Raw genomic sequence first — 13,259 nt, 5'->3', positions numbered from 1 at the left:
GAAACTGGACGACATTTTAAAATTAAAAGATCGAAAGAATACAAAAGGAACTAAAAAAGCTAGATCAATAACGACAGTTGCACTATACAAAATCTTTTAAAATTGATAAGCATTTATATACAATTATATACACTGATTAACTTTTTATTATTTCGATAGTTTCCGGTCCATCATATGGCTCACAACTGATATCTTAGGTTCAGGATTATAGCTGCTCGCTTTGTTGCTCAGTGAATCACCCAGGATGTTACTGACCTTCCTGCCCTCTGGCTGATAACTAATCAAATCCTCTCTTAACTGCTTGCGGTTTTAAAAGTACATATAAATTTCGTTCGATTTGCATTAACCAACAACACGGTAAAGTAAAAATGAAAGTGGGTTCACCGTTAAGCTTCAGACTGTGATACATTTACCCGTTTAATTTGTTTTAATGTAATATACCTAAAGAATGTCTTTATTATATCCATTTTGCATCTGCGATCTAGTCATTTAACAATATCATTGAACCTGGTTTCCTAATGATACAGCATCAATATTTCTTTTCAAACCCGTTTTGTAAAATTCGTCAGCCTGGTGTCTTTTTTGGGTTACCTGCAGCTTGAGATCAGAGTTCTGCTGCTTCAAAGCATTCATTTCTTCGTTATCCCGACGATTCCCTGTTGACAACTGATAGTGAAGTTGATATGTTAGTTGTTAAGTTGCTAAGTTTAAGTGCAATGATCATCAATGCTCGACACAGCTTTCTAAAATCTAGGAATGCAGCACTCGAAAACTAGCCTCATTTACACTATAGACTAAATTTATTGGCACGACATATGTTACTGCTAATAAATACACACAATAAAAATAGGTACGCAATGCGTACATGTGGGTAGCCTGTAATGCGATAAAGCTGCTATAGTGGCGAGTAAATATCAACTGATGCAATAAAATATTATTTTCTAGTCTTATGTTCTAATGCCATAGACAACGGAATAAATGCCCTATAGTTAGCTGGTTGAATACAGTTATAACAAAGTCGATTTATTACGCAATCTATAAATTATAATATTTTATTGTATTAAATACATTTTAGGACAGATCAAAACATGTATAAAACCATTTTTACAAGAGATAGGAAATGAAATTTTTAAGCAGAATAGGTGAACAAAACAAAAAACATGTATAAAACCATTTTTACAAGAGATAGGAGATGAAATTTTTAAGCAGAATAGGTGAACAAAACAAAAAGGATCCGGGATGGTGGCACACATCGTCTGATAACATAAAGCTTAGTTTAGAAGGAGAAGGATCTTAACAAAGATTTATCTAAGGACTTATCTATGTATCTGAACAATATTTCAAAGATTTTTGATCAGTTGAAATGCACTTTTGTTAACAGTTTTGTTTTTTGAGCTCCATAGCATTTGGTTTAATAGCCGCATGACAGGTGAAATATTGCATTAAAATTTATAAAACAGGGCAACTTGTTACTACTATTTGCAATAAGGTAATGTATTTGGTTTAATAGCTGCATGTCCACAAGCAAGAAATTGACAGGTGAAATATTGCATTCTAATTTATAAAACAGGGCAATTTGTTACTGCCATTTGCAATAAGGTAATGTATTTGGTTTAATAGCTGCATTTCCACAAGCAAGAAATTGACAGGTGAAATATTGCATTATAATTTATAAAACATGGAATTTGTTACTACCATTTGCCGAATTATAATTTATAAAACAGGGCAACTTGTTACTACCATTTGCAATAAGGTAATGTTTTGGTTTAATAGTGCATGTCCACAAGCAAGAAATTGACAAGTGAAATATTGCATTATAATTTATAAAACAGGGCAACTTGTTACTGCCATTTGCTGAATAAAATAATGCTTAATATTTTTTCTATTAGTGTAACTTTGTAGTTGTAGATTCAACGCTCACCGATCACCGCTTTTTTAGGACAGATCAAAACATGTATAAAACCATTTTTACAAGAGATAGGAAATGAAATTTTTAAGCAGAATAGGTGAACAAAACAAAAAGGATCCGGGATGGTGGCACACATCGTCTGATAACATAAAGCTTAGTTTAGAAGGAGAAAGATCTTAACAAAGATTTCATTGAGGATAAAATACTTGATTTGCCAGATCATTTAACAGTCACATAACAAAGAGTCCAAAATTGTTTCAAACGTTTCGCATTAACATTTTTTAAGGACTTATCTATGTATCTGAACAATATTTCAAAGATTTTTGATCAGTTGAAATGCACTTTTGTTTTTTGAGCTCCAAAGCATTTGGTTTAATAGCCGCATGACAGGTGAAATATTGCATTATAATTTATAAACAGGGCAACTTGTTACTACTATTTGCAATAAGGTAATGTACTTGGTTTAATAGCTGCATGTCCACAAGCAAGAAATTGACAGGTGAAATATTGCATTCTAATTTATAAAACAGGGCAATTTGTTACTGCCATTTGCAATAAGGTAATGTTTTGGTTTAATAGTGCATGTCCACAAGCAAGAAATTGACAGGTGAAATATTGCATTATAATTTATAAAACAGGGCAACTTGTTACTGCCATTTGCTGAATAAAATAATGCTTAATTTTTTTTCTATTAGTGTAACTTTGTAGTTGTAGATTCAACGCTCACCGATCACCGCTTTTTCGTCTTTAAAGTAATTTATTGCTTCCTGCACTTGAGACTTTATAATAAAGTAGATTAAATACTTTAGTTTGACGCGCAGGTAATTTCCCTGGAATTCTGATGACATATAGGTAACGTGTGGGAAAGCGGAGATGAGGGTCAGTATAGATAAAGAGCAGAATGTGCTGCCAATTCATTCTGCTCCTCGCTTCGACAAGGTCATTACAGATCAAATTTGAACCCGCCCTCCTCCCCGTTTTCTCACGCGAGTTTAAAGTAAAGGTATATTAGTATATTCGGTAGGGCGTTTAAATTAGCCCCACCTTTTCTGTGCAAATTGTTTAGTAATTGAATTTATTGTTTGTTGATTAATAATTAATTTGTTGTTAAGTAAAAATTAATAAATCAGCATGTGCGTTAGACAATTACGCACATTGCCAAAATTATTCCAACTCTGTGTCTGAGTTGTTTTTGTACGAGATCTAGAACACAGAAAACAGAGCTCGTCATGACAAGGTATCTTTTAGATATGAAGGGAAGCGATAAAATGTTTTTAAGTTCGTCGCACCGAAATTCACTCAAAAAGTGAGAAAGTATTTCATTTAATTGCTTCGATAGTTAATTTAAAGTAATATCCCGCCCAAAAGCGTAATTTAAAACATCAAAATACCATTCCGCATATGATGGAATTCATAATTTACGTTATAAGTTGAAAAACTCTTTTCCCAGTAGATGTTAGCCCTATTTTATATCTTTTGTAAAATCAACTATTGGCATAACAGCCCGTTAACAAGCGCATTTATACGCTGAAATATGCACTCGGCGATCACAAACAACAAATGAGTAATAACCGCGCAGAAGACTATGTCCGATACGATGACGAATGCAATGACGTGTCGTGGCTTCACCAAAATACGAGAACATATATCACAAACATTCTCAGCGAAGACGGATAAAAAAACAAGTGCATTAAAACAAAAGCCCATAGCCATTTAGAGAAGAAGACTCACCTCTTTTCAAGAATGATGAAGTAAACATTAAAGATGAACCATAGTTGCTTTACATTTCCCAATTGAGATGTAAGGTCTAATTTCTCTTGCCGTAAACTACCTAAAGACGTGCAAGAATATATATTGTTAAATAGGCAATTATATTATATACCTTAACTGAAATTCTAGTCGGTTAATACAGAATGCCTTTCGTGCGATTCCCACAATTTAAGTTACCATGATCAATAGTACAATGCGATTGGAATATCAGCTACAAAAATCTTAATCCTTGATACTCCAGTTGTGTCTTGCAAAAAAATACAGGCATTTTTTTTCAAATTTCCACTCGGGCAAATTCTCAGGGCTAATCAACATGCTAGTGTTTTTTTAATGACCCACAGACATACGCAACTTGAAAGTCAAATATTTGACTCAACGGAAATATTTGCAATAAAGATAGTCAACAGTTATGTAACTCGGTGTAGTAAATAAGTAGATCGAGGCAATGTAAGTAGGGGTTGTTTTTTATGCTACCTGCGCGCGGAGTGAAAACCCGCAGAAATTATTCAGGACATTGTAGGTTAAAATTTGATATTAGACACAGAAAACTAATTCAACGTTCAACTATAACTATTCAGATAACAGAATGAAAACTGCTGGGTATGCGGGGGATGAGGTAATGTTTCAATTTAATGACGCTATGTTTAAGCTTTGTACCTTTTTCAACTGCTGTTGTATGGTTGAACTTTGTTATTTATCACTTACCGATTGTGCTGTTCAGCTGTGCCACCAGACCTCTTATATGAACATTATCCTTACTTCCATCTAAAACGTAAGTTGGCTCAGTTTTTTCAGTTTTAGCATTTGTATTAGCCATGGATTGGGTCAGTTCGCGGTTTCTCGCCTTCACTTCTCGAATTTCTTTTTCCAGACTTGTCACATATTCTGAAATGTTTAGTAAAGAAATACCAGATTAATTCCATTCACACTGATCTTTGTTACGATCACTATAACGATTAGTCATTCTAAAAATATATCTTTCAAAATACAGAAGCTATAGAACGGGGATTGCCTAATAAGCCCCGTAAAGATAAGGTTTTAAGAAAAAATTAAAATCATCCATGCATAGAAAACAATCTGGCTTTATATTTTCGAAATTGTTTTGTTATGAAATATATTCCCGCTTTATTATCATACAATTACCTTCCGTAATGGGTACGCCATCTCCTGCATTAGTAATCGATCCAGTGGTACGTTGCGTCAACTGTTTCGTCAAATCCTCCATGTCCACTTTTATTTGATTAATAACATGACGCAAATTTTCGTTCTGCACTGGAAGTTCTTCATTATTCATATTCGCTGCTGGTGTGCCAACATCTTCGACTGCAACAAGAAAAGATAAGTCTGAACTTAACCCGGACGAAAACGTCATGCTTTTGTCACAATTAAGATTTGTGAAACATGCATGAATCATAAAATCTAGAGAAATGATAAAATATTGCGAAGCAATGGGGGAGGTATCGATGTAAAGGTTTCAGATTCGCGAGCGCAGGGTAGGTCCTCAATTACATCAGCGCAAACTCAAAAGAATTGTGGTATGTATCAAGTGTTTTGGCCATGAAGAAAAATCGCGTTATTTCAGTGGAAATTACATGCACATCTTGCGAAAGTTACCTCGTTAAGCACATCAGCTGGCTTTTAGGTATGGCTACTATGAGAGGAGCATGATTCGACTTGCAATCTATTTTCAACAACTTTATTACAGCGAATTGCGGAAACTGAATTTGGAATCGATGAGTTTCCTGTTACCACTGCATACAATCATTAGTTGAATTACGAATTTACATAAAGAGACTCTATATACATAGTTCTGGTATGGAAAAACAATCTCAAAAGATGGCTCCTTTGGCACCAATGTTTTAGATCATTTTCAAAATTTCTCGAGGATTTTACCCCCGTCACACCTTTGGCTGTCACTGCCTCCTAAAGAAAAAAGTTGGATCAAGACATGAAGTTAAATCTTTAATAGAAATCTTTAACACGATACACGACTTGTAATATCAACACATAATAGGATCCGTAAATTGGGGGTATGTTTTTTTTACGATTTTCGTTCAAACTTTACACTTTTTCTTTAACTTAAAAAATCGTTAGTTATCTATCCGTATAGTACAATATTCATTAACAAATAATTGCACTTCAGCTCAGCAAAGGAGGTGTTTTAGCGAATGAATTGAATGGCTGCTATGGCCAGGTTTATCTTACCAGGTGTGTGTAAGCCCCCTGAAAAATCACCTCATACGCTGAGCCTGCGATTAATGAGAAACGTTTCACGATAGGTCGGAATTTAAAACCAATCGAGAGAGCAAAGTTATATTCATCGTTTATTCGCACCTCTCAAGATCATTCTTTCTCCGCGCGAGTTCAGATCTCATCTTGGCCTCCTGGTGATGCAACGTTTCCAATTCAACATCCTTTGCTACAGTTAATCTGGAATATCCCGGGTTCTGTTGGTCCATCTTGCTCTTTAAGTTTGCGATTGATTGATTTAGCCTGTGTAATAAAAAAAATCACTCAGTTGTCACCAGGTCCTGTACAAAGTCGTTCCTCTCGAAATGTTAAAAAGTTGTCGAATTTCAACATCATTTCAACAGCGGATATATTCTGGGTTTTGAAATAGACATGCCCTGTGGCAGAAATTAGGTTAGTGAAAATAAATTAGAACAGCTCACATTTGGATTTTGGGCATATTGAGAATTAAAAATATTTTCAAAAAAAGCTACTCGTAAAAAACGAGACACGAGTAATGAACCTTTGGAGGTTCACAATCAAAATAAATAATGCATTTCGACTTACGCCAGATCCGCCAATGAACATACATTGGTACAGAATCAGAAATGCAGAATGTGAATGATTTAGGTAAGAACCCATTTCAATATGCATGGTCTTGTCCCCCGTCCCTCCCCCCCTGAGGAATTTCATAAAGCTAACGTCTGTATTGTGACATCATTTTTCTTCAGTTTGTCCACAAGTCTCCATTCCTTTTGACGATGTTCCTGTTCTTTAGCTTCGAGTTGGTTTTGTAATTTGCGAATATTCTGTTGAAGTTGTCTTTTTTCCTCAGTGAAACCCTGGAATGAACAATCACAGGTTTAAATAATGTGAAAGCATCATTGGGATGATCATATATAGCTATATACCCAGGAGTGTATATACGGCTGTACATATTGTATTGTACAACCCAATTGTTGCGTCTTTTCAATAACTAAACACTCAAGAAACTACCACAAGAATTAATGTTTGGTATCTTGTTCTACGTGAACATTACTCTGTAACCACAATGTTAAGGCCCTGTTACACGGTGCAATTTTTCTTGCAACTTGCAGTGCAATTCTACTTTTGAGATATGTATGTATATTTGGAATAACAAAACTTTTGTGTTCATACACTTCACGCACTTTCCTTCTGCAAGACTAATAATTTACATATCTTAGCAGTACAATTGCATTGCATGTTGCAAGAAAAATTGCACCGTGTAACACGGCCTTTAGTACTAATTACCAGTGAATTCGAATTATGGCAGTCTGAAAGGGATGTCTAAATAGAAATCAATTCTGCAGTATTTCATAGATTTTATTTATCAACAAACCAAACTAGATGCAATTCTCATGCAACATGCAATGATCATAGTTAACTGGTTTGAGTTATTCGAAAAACGGGTCATTTTGATCTGAAGGTTACGTTCATCTAAATAATTGTTAATGAACAGGCATATTGAGGTTTTTATGGTCTTAGGCAATGGAAGAATTTTCTGAAAAATTTCACAATCTAGAGAACAAAGGTCCTGTGTTTCTTGCCATTTGCCTAGGAAAAGTATGGGGCTACAGCATTTTTCCATCGTATTAACACCAAAGTCTTTAAACACAGACATTTAAGACAGCTTGTCAGGTTTAAAACCTTGTACATAATAAGATGTAAGTTAATCTGCTGAAAATGTGTCAGATTTGGCGGAAACAGGTATTAATTTCATGTCCAGAGTCAACAAACATAATCCTTGATTCTAATTAAAATCATTTAGTATAAGTAAACAGCAAAAAGTCATTTTATATTTAAAAAAAAAAAACTCATTTTAATGAGTTCAAATTTTTTTAAGAGAATAATAAGAAAATTTTCTTACTTTTTTCTTAAGAATTTTTTTCTTAAAATAAGAAAAGTTGGACACAAATAATTTCTCAGTTTAAGAAAATTTTCTTGAAATTAGTCCAAAATTTCTTATAGAATGTTCATAATGAGAAAAATTTTCTTAAGAAATTTTTCTTGATATAAGATATATTTCCAAGAAAATATTTTCTTATAATAAGAAAAGTTAATTCTCAAGAAACCCTAGAAACTCTGACATGATATTTTGTTACATGTATGAATGTAATGTAAATTTACTAAAATATTCATGAGTCAATATAGAATACACAGCAGACATTAATACATGAGAATTATAGGTCCTACATGATTATATAGAAATACAGAGAAATGATCATATATAATATTGCACCCAAGCTTTGAAGGTTTTGTATTTGTCCAGTGCTTATTTGACATGTTTTTAAATATCAATTATTGCAGTACAGATCCATTATTGCAAAAGAATTTTTGTGGTCCTTAAATTCAGATGAGACATCATCAGATAAAGTTGAGAGCAAATAATTGGTGAGAAGTAAATCCTAAGTTCACACTTGAAATAAAACTTTGCAATCGTGTTAGGAATTGAGTACATCACACAAAAAATACTGGTAAATAATAATTTAGCTATTGTGGGGAATTTTAAGCTATTCTTTAGCTATCCCCTGCTATACCGGCATCTTTAAGAAAACTACTTTAAGACTATTATCAAATATGCCCATCCTTCAACCCATTCTACACTGCTTTTCTACCTCTCATGATAGTGTAAATTCCAATCAATTCACCATGTAAATGCATGTAATTAATTCAAACAATATATAGATAGAGGCCTTATCCAATGAAATCAAATTTTTTTAAATCCAAAAACTGTCCCTAACAAAATATGGATGATAAATGTATCTGAAGGCAAAATAGAGAGCTTTGGGATAATGTCAATGATATAGGCAGACTCTGATGCACAATTTATACCCTTTGGAACAGTCGAAACCCTGCTGTGGAGAAGCACTGTTACATTAACCCCCCTCGATTTAGTATCAATCTGAAAATATAACTCAACTCTTTATAATATCCTACATTTCAAACAAAGACATTAGAAACACTGCCATATGCTCTTCCTTCGTTATATATATCACAACATTGGACTATACTATTTTGCTCCTCTGAGCCTGAGGTGTTCTAACCAAGCCATAATTGCTGAGGAATTCTAAGGTATTGTTTAGCTATCCGTGCTATAGCCAACTATTTAACTATATAAACAGATAATAACATGGAAAATCATAGCGCAAATCATTGAACGATGAAAAAGACCTAAATACAATTCTTGATCTATTATAGGGTGGAATAAAGGCTAACGAAGGCTTGTTAATAAAGGCTTGTACGTTGTATATAATAACACACTCGATCAGCATGTTGGCATATGACATCATGAAACATCAACTCACCTTATGAAATACCACAAATTTGCGCCGATATAGTGTATATTTTTTCACATCCTAAACGTCCATATCTTTATCGGTAATATATAAAGTAAATAACAAGATAGAAATGCCATATTCGCCTTAAAAAACAATATTTCTTTAATATGCATTAATAACGTTATAGGTTGTTTCGCTAAGTATTCAAATATCCCTCGTGGTCTACGCTTGAAAGGCATAATGGGATAAATGAAATAATCAGGCTCTTCATCAGGCTAGACCATACAATTATCAGTATTAAACCTTTGAATGCTTTGAATTATCTCACGCCGGATTTCTGTAAATGAAAACAGCATTTTGCAAACATTATATTATGACTTTCTTCTATTTTAATGGTTCTTGACCGAACATGTCACGCCATGCTTGTAAGGTGCAAGTACGAAAAGCTTCATTGTTGACTAGGGCATTTTTACTCATACTGATAATTAGATAAATTAATAAAATCATCTAATGATTGGAACGAAAAACAGTAAAATATGAACCATATAACTTTTTGAAATCAACAAACTTCAACAATAAGGAACATTTGAAACACAAGTAATTTTAAAGTTTACTCTCAGCTGAAATTCTTCAAATTTAATGCGAAGAGCATTTTTTTAGTTTAAGAATGTATATTTCTTATAACAAGAAATTGATATCTCAATATTTTCTTAAGAAAACAATTTCTCATTTTAAGAAAAACATTTTCTTGATAAGAAAGTGATATCTCTGATATTTTCTCGAGAAATAAATCAAATAATTTTCTTATTTCAAGAAAATGTTTTCTCAAATTAGGAAGAAAAAAGTCTTAAGAAAATATTATCTCAAAATAAGAACATGATTTTTTGAAACAAGTAAATATTTTCCTAAAATAAGAAAATTCAATTTCTTAAGAAATTCATTTTTCGCTATGCATATATATATATATATATATATATATATATATATATATATATATATATATATATATATATATATATATATATATATATATATATATATATATATATTTATATATATATTGTGTCGATTTTAGTGATATCAACGGTCGTGCTGTCGTCATAACTGTACTACCATATCCACTGGCTTTTGATTCAAAGGTGGTTTCAATTAACCACCTAGCTAGTGCTGTTTTAAGATTCGCAAAAGTAAATTGGGAAACGAGTATCTTTTGAATATCTTTCATCCGATAGTAGAAATACGCTTGGATTTCTGGTTACTCAAGTTTGATTTATTAATAATATGGCGTTCCAAGATCCTCTACTCTGATTGGTTGGTCGTGAAACACATATCCGTCGGTCAATAATCAGTTATTATTACTCCAGCTATGGTAAAAATCCATTATTATCTCTAGACATCTTCTCCAAAGTTCAAAAACACTTTTTTGTTTTCTCTCGCATTTCAGGTGGAATTGAAAAAACAATTCCTAGATGAGGTGGTAAACAAAAGAGAATTTAAGGTTGGTTATAAAGTGGTTCTAATCATTATAATTTTTTTAAGAAATAAACGAAACGAGGAATATGTGGCCATTCGGGACTCCAAAGTTAATTTGGCCCGGGTTCAAATCTCTATATAAATTCGTGACTGTATATAATTTCCGAGTCATATATAATTGTTTATTCCATCACTACCACAATAGTTTCATAAACTTTTTCTGAGTCAGAAACAAATTTATTTAACTCATATTCGTGTATTTTTATGGATTAAATGTTCAACAATGGTATGGTCAGCGGGCATCTCGAGCTGTCAATCAAGCCATTGCTCGTGTATTTACGTCGTAAAAAAGATTTTGTAACGATTTTGGGTCGGATTACACAAAACTCTGCTAGATGACCCGCATATCCGTTCTAATCTGATACCTAGGTTCTGGTCTACGGGTACAAAAATGAATTTCCATCGACATTTGATTTCTTGGACTTCACCTGTAAAATGCTTCCCAGTAGTCAGACTTTGACAAACAAGATTTTTATCATAAAACATGTAAACAGCTTGAATTTCTATTGAGCAAAATGAGACTAACCATACACGTACAGACTGCTTCAGGGTAAATTTACCTTTTTAATATTTTTTGTGAGGGAGGTTTCAGTTAAAACTGGACTTTTCTGTCTAATTCTCTTAAATATAATGAATGTACTCTGTCTTAGTCAATATTTCAACTGTTATATGATTAGTTCTTGCACTCCCAAACCAGCTCAGATGTGATCCATTCAGGCAAGCGAGTTTGTTGAATTGTGTCCTCATTTTCCAAGGTTCTGCCAAGAAAGAACAAAAGCGGAACTGCCAAAAATGATGTAGCGGTATATTTGTACACATCCGACGTTTGGGGGCCTTCAGAGAGAGTTCAGACGAGCAACTGAATTAGTGAGTTCTTAATTGAACTATAATAAAGAACTATAATAATTTTTACGCCACATCAATAACTCGAAACAGCTTATAAGATCAATGGTTGTACTCTGACGAACATTGCTATTTGTGAATTGGTTAAGTTTTTGAAGAACGAAAATCATGAGAGTAACGACCGTGAACTTACTAAACTATATTTGAGTGGCAATTGTTAAACAGCTGAAGCTGCTAACGATTTATGTGATGCTCTGAAGAGTGGCACCTGTAAATTTACCAAGCTAAATGTAAGAGGCAGTGGTTTAACAGCTCAATGTGCAAAATATTTAAGTGATGCCCTATAGAGTGGCACCTGTAAACTTACCAAGCTAATATAGCTAAATGTAAGAGGCAGTGGTTTAACAGCTGAATGTGCTAAACATTTAATGGATGCTCTGAAGAGTGGTAGCTGCATGTAAACGTAATAAACTACATGTAAGTGGCAATAATTTAACAGCTCAAGGTGCAAAATATTTAAGTGATGCTCTGAAGAGTGGTAGCTGTAAACATAATAAACTAGATGTAAGTGTCAATGATTTAATACCTGAAGGTGCTAAATTTTGAAGTGATGCTCTGAAGAGTGACAACTGTAAACTGATTTACTAAATGTAAATTCCTAGATTTACTAAATGTAAATTCCCAGTTTAAACGCGTAAAATGTTGTCAAATGTTCTTGTTGAAACTTATGACGACTTGTCTCTTGTACAAACAATTTTTTTTCAAACAATTTTTTTCCCAGATATTTTTGGTCGATTATATTTTGCCCAACTGGATGAGACGTTTTATGAGACAAAAGATAAAATGCGAATTTTCAGCCCAGACTTTCATCGCTCTCTTTCGAATGTGTTAAGTCAAGCTCATCTAATGGATTAGTTCCGCCTTATTACTCGGGCTACCGTAGGTAGCGAGGTTGCCGTAGGTAGACGGAGTTATAAAATGGGCTCGGTTTTTTCTTTTGCGTCGCGAGTAATATACAGAGTGGCGGTTCTGGAGCAGGCGGTGCAGGCGGTGCACGAGGCACGCCGATGATATCGTCGAGTCTTAAATATTTTAATTTATTCAGGTAATTTTAATATAGTTGAGCTTTGCCGGTTTGTTACTCAGCAATTTCGGTTTATTTTCCTGCGATTTCGCTACCGTTTATTTATCTACATCGTTTGGTAGTGTCTGGTTGCTTCATTACCGTTAGCTGTGTACAATTTTAGTTTATTTCACACAGTATATTGCTGATATGGTTACCGTTCATATATCTGTAGAGATTTTAAATTGCTGTCGTCTTTGTTTACAAAAGGTAATTTGTGAGCGCTACGGTGTGCGCTACGGTGTGCGCTACGGTGTGCGCTACTCCCACGCCGTAAAAATCCGTGTAACTTTTGGCAATGGGGTGACAGATTAGAGCTCCCGAAACCGAAGTGTCAGCACGGGGTAAACTGCTGTGTGGGGGTTAAACGCCGGAAATAGTTGTATTAAAACAGATATAGATTTGCGTTTTTAATATTTATTCATCTAACGATTAATTACAGCAATAAATTGTAATACATCAAAATCTCTTTTCGTATCCCTTTTTGTTCGTTTGCCATGGATTCTTCAACAAACGCTCTATTAGTAAACCTTTTAAATCGCTTTCTTTATTT

General features: G+C 33.7%; 1 protein-coding gene across 1 annotated transcript; it reads right to left on the bottom strand.

Moving 5' to 3' along the window:
- Positions 1-334: 334 nt before the first annotated feature.
- On the bottom strand, positions 335-9,396 carry LOC114538204. Its single transcript, XM_028559355.1, has 8 exons — positions 9,235-9,396; positions 6,611-6,750; positions 6,014-6,172; positions 5,294-5,602; positions 4,823-5,002; positions 4,385-4,564; positions 3,641-3,740; positions 335-666 (listed from the first exon to the last, which is right to left on the bottom strand). Exons 5-8 carry the CDS (start codon positions 4,971-4,973, stop codon positions 630-632), a joined length of 468 nt encoding a protein of 155 aa, XP_028415156.1. The 5' UTR covers positions 4,974-5,002; positions 5,294-5,602; positions 6,014-6,172; positions 6,611-6,750; positions 9,235-9,396; the 3' UTR covers positions 335-629.
- Positions 9,397-13,259: the final 3,863 nt, after the last annotated feature.

This window comes from Dendronephthya gigantea, unplaced genomic scaffold (assembly GCF_004324835.1).
Source record: "Dendronephthya gigantea isolate DGI-Jeju-01 unplaced genomic scaffold, DenGig_1.0 000177F, whole genome shotgun sequence".
NCBI classification, from domain to species: Eukaryota; Metazoa; Cnidaria; class Anthozoa; order Malacalcyonacea; family Nephtheidae; genus Dendronephthya; species Dendronephthya gigantea.
Note: the sequence above shows the minus strand (reverse complement) of the source record. Positions and strands in the feature narration are given on the sequence as shown.

Bases quoted from the DNA above. Each gene is read 5' to 3' on its own strand.
- LOC114538204 (XM_028559355.1), bottom strand. From the start codon at position 4,973: ATGAATAATGAAGAACTTCCAGTGCAGAACGAAAATTTGCGTCATGTT. The intron at 3,741-4,384 runs GTAAGTGATAAA...GCACGTCTTTAG, and splicing joins ACAGCTGAACAGCACAATCG to GTAGTTTACGGCAAGAGAAA. The intron at 667-3,640 runs GTGAGTCTTCTT...CTTCACTATCAG, and splicing joins TTCATCATTCTTGAAAAGAG to TTGTCAACAGGGAATCGTCG.